Genomic DNA, 3,424 nt, shown 5'->3' on the forward strand with positions numbered 1-3,424 from the left:
ATGGTTTACTTTTAGTTGCTTATAAGTCAGTTTTGTATATTATTGATTAATATTGAAATCTATGTATATTTTTTTCCAGAAATATGATAATAGCTTCCCTGTGTAACTACAAAAATATGCTATCTTTTTAAATAAAAAAATAACACTGCTTTTACTTTTTAATATGTATATAATTTTTTTATAATACGTCTATCTCCTTTTAATCACATATCATCTGTTCTTATCAAACATAACTAATAAATCTATTCATAACCATGCACACATATAAAACAACATAAGCCATCGTTCTTGCAAGTCTTCTTCTACAAACCTATTTGCCTAAAACATAGATAGATGTTTAAATGCTTTTGTATGTATATTTGATGAGAGTACATGCATATATGCACACAAGTAATGACTAATATATGAGCTTAATGTTGTGGCATGCACAGATTGAAATGGAGCAAAACAACTCTGTGGCAGGACAACAGGAGGCAGGCCCAAGCGGAGTACTTGGCAGCATTCAGAACGGAGGTGAAAATAACAATCAAGGGGCGGCTGCTGCTGCTGTGTTTGTTAGTGGCCACAGCGGACTACTGGCTGCTGGTATTTACACAAGTGGAGTAGCTGCTGGTGATGTCCCAAACGAATTTGCTGCTCTTTCTCTTCTTGCTACTGTTGCTGTTGGTGATGACCCAAGTGGATATGCTGCTGCTGGCCCCAGCGGAGTTGCTGCTGCTGCTGGTGTCCCAAGTGGAGTTGCTGGCCTCTCCTCCAATTCTTCCACTGGGAAGAGAAAGAGGAATTATCGCCACAGCGAGTATCAAATCAATGAAATGGAATCGTAAGAATCCCTTGCTCTACAAACATATAAAAGTTATGTGCTATTATATATAATTATATAGTCAATTAGTCATGTTCAGCTGGTCTGCTACCAAATAGTTATACTAATATTTACCTAAGTCAAAAGTTTTATTAATTAGTAGTTTGCAGTTACACATATACTATTTAAGTAGAGAGAGAGAGGGAGAGAGGGAAAGAGAGAGAGAGAGATCTAAGTGCATTTTGGGCGTATATCCTGATATCAAACTAGGTTCATTTTTCTTGTCGTACATTTTATTTGTTTGCATTATGTTTTATTCACTTGATATTTTTTTATCTAGCTACTTCAAGAACAATCAACACCCTAACGGATTTGAAAGAAACGAGCTTGCTATTCGTTTAGGACTCGATTGTGCTCAAGTCAAGTTTTGGTTCCAGAACAAGCGCACTCAAGTAAAGGTACTAAGTTGTTTCTACATTTATAATGTTGATGGTTTTTTTCTATCTCATGTACAATGTGTCTTAGATTCGTGTGTGTATACATGTATATGTTGGCATTAAGTTGACAATTATATTTATATGTCCTTGTTTATTTTATTGATACTTGTATGCCACCAACCTCGACATTTTTATAAGCTGTCAATTTATTTTGCAAATTACATATTCATACAATTTTACTCACACTGGATTCATCTCGCAATTTTTTCTAGAACCAATGTGAAAGCGATGAAAACGATGCTCTCCAAGCTGAGAATGACGCGCTTCGAGCTCGGAAACAACAATTAATAGAAGCTATGAGAAAAAACACATGTTCCCTATGTAGTGTTGGCGGTTCTCGACCAACAATAGATAACCTGAGATCAGAAAATAGTCACTTAATAAAAGAGGTATGATTAACTGAACTTCACCAATTAATAATATTAAGCTCATTAACTTGAATTTTCGGCTAGATTTTGCTTCTTTTTCTCTCATTTTTCCTAATAATAGTTTGATTCTATTTTGTAGGTGGAGTCGCTCAAATCAAGAATTGTAGGGTTTATGGCCCGTCAAAACCAACAGAATCTACCAAACCTCCCATTAATATCCAACGTGGGCAATGCAAATTCTTACCCAGTTGATCAAGGTCCAGGGCCTGCAAGTACTAGCTTTACTAGTTTTGTGAAAGGGGTTCACTCAATCAATGTACCCACTACAGATGACTTCAGGCAATCCTTAATTGAGCTTGTAGTTTTAGCTGCGGGGGAGTTGAAAGCCATGTCAATGTATATGGAACCCTTATGGAATTCTAGTACTGGTGTAGATGGCACGACTAGCGTGCTAAATGAAGAGGAATACCGATCCAGACTTCCTGATAATTTTGGCCCCATGAGACCAGGCTATACATGTGAAGCTTCGCGCCATACCAGTAGGGTCTTAATGAGCCCTACGAAATTGCTGAATATTCTAATGGATGTGGTAAGTACATATATGTTTCCTTTTATCTAGTTTTTATCAATTTAATTGTACATATATAATCTTTAAATTGTAATTTTCTAAATTCTCTTGTTTTTGTAGAATGAATGGGCATTTACATTTTCTGATATTGTTGGGAAAGCTTTGACATTGGATTTACTAAGTGAGGGAGTGAACCATAACGCGGCTCTACAAGTGGTAATTACTAACACATAAATGCTTATGATCTAATTCGTAAGTGTTCGTAGATAGCTATATATGTGCAAGTATTTATTAATTAACAATGAAATGCATGCAAATAAATTTCAGATGGCTGCTGAATACCATGTTCCTACACCACTAGTCCCTAATCGCCGGACCTATTTCGCCCGATATTGCACACAACATAGCGAGGGGGTGTGGGTAGTCGTTGATGTTTCAATAGATAAAATACTCCCCACTCCGGATAGCATGACATGCCAGAAAAGGCCATCAGGTTGCCTAATTCAAGGAATGTCTGATGGAACCTCAAAGGTGAATAAATACAACACTTTTATTTATATACTAAAACTAGTTACATACTAACTTAGTCATTTAATTGTAATATAACCAACATACAACTATTGTTATGATATTCTAGATTACATGGATCGAGCATGTATATACAGACTACACTGGGGTTGGCACAATTTACAAACGGCTACTACGTTCTTAATGAAAAACACCTGCGCTCAACTTATGAATATACTAGCTGTTTGTTTGTTAAAACTGAAAAATAAGCTTTGCTCGGAATGATGTTCCCTTTCCTACTGAAAAATAAGCGATTACAAGAATTTAAAGTAGATAACCACACCCAGGTGGTAGCCAAAAAAATAGTTAACTACATAACAGACTCCTATCTTCAGGCCACTACTTGATGACTGCATCTTATTCTTCTAAAAATACTCTAACGACTAGACGACTGATTCAAACAACTCTGAACTACACAATTTATTCAAATAAAACATTATTCAGACACCAAGTTTAGATTAACTAATTTCCAACACATTCCCCCCGTAATCTAAACTTTCTTGGCCAGGTTCTTTATTCCCAGTAGTTTCCTCATCTCTTCGAACTTTGCTGTTGACATAGCTTTGGTGAGAATGTCTGCACACTGCTTCTCAGATCTGATATAACTAATCACAATTTCCCC

General features: G+C 36.2%; 1 protein-coding gene across 1 annotated transcript; it reads left to right on the forward strand.

Annotated features, from left to right (window-relative positions):
• The first annotated feature begins 437 nt into the window (after positions 1–437).
• LOC141714246 (homeobox-leucine zipper protein MERISTEM L1-like) lies at positions 438–2,947 on the forward strand. Its single transcript, XM_074517778.1, has 7 exons — positions 438–823; positions 1,143–1,260; positions 1,512–1,688; positions 1,807–2,256; positions 2,356–2,451; positions 2,563–2,766; positions 2,873–2,947. The coding sequence occupies exons 1-7, from the start codon at positions 438–440 to the stop codon at positions 2,945–2,947; spliced, it is 1,506 nt and encodes a 501-aa protein (XP_074373879.1).
• The last annotated feature ends 477 nt before the right edge of the window (positions 2,948–3,424 follow it).

Source organism: Apium graveolens, chromosome 3 (genome assembly GCF_009905375.1).
Source record: "Apium graveolens cultivar Ventura chromosome 3, ASM990537v1, whole genome shotgun sequence".
Lineage (NCBI taxonomy): Eukaryota > Viridiplantae > Streptophyta > Magnoliopsida > Apiales > Apiaceae > Apium > Apium graveolens.

Coding starts and splice junctions, on each gene's coding strand:
- LOC141714246 (XM_074517778.1), top strand. CDS start 438: ATGGAGCAAAACAACTCTGTGGCAGGACAACAGGAGGCAGGCCCAAGC. Junction 1,261..1,511: donor ACAAGCGCACTCAAGTAAAG/GTACTAAGTTGT, acceptor AATTTTTTCTAG/AACCAATGTGAAAGCGATGA. Junction 2,452..2,562: donor ATAACGCGGCTCTACAAGTG/GTAATTACTAAC, acceptor AATAAATTTCAG/ATGGCTGCTGAATACCATGT.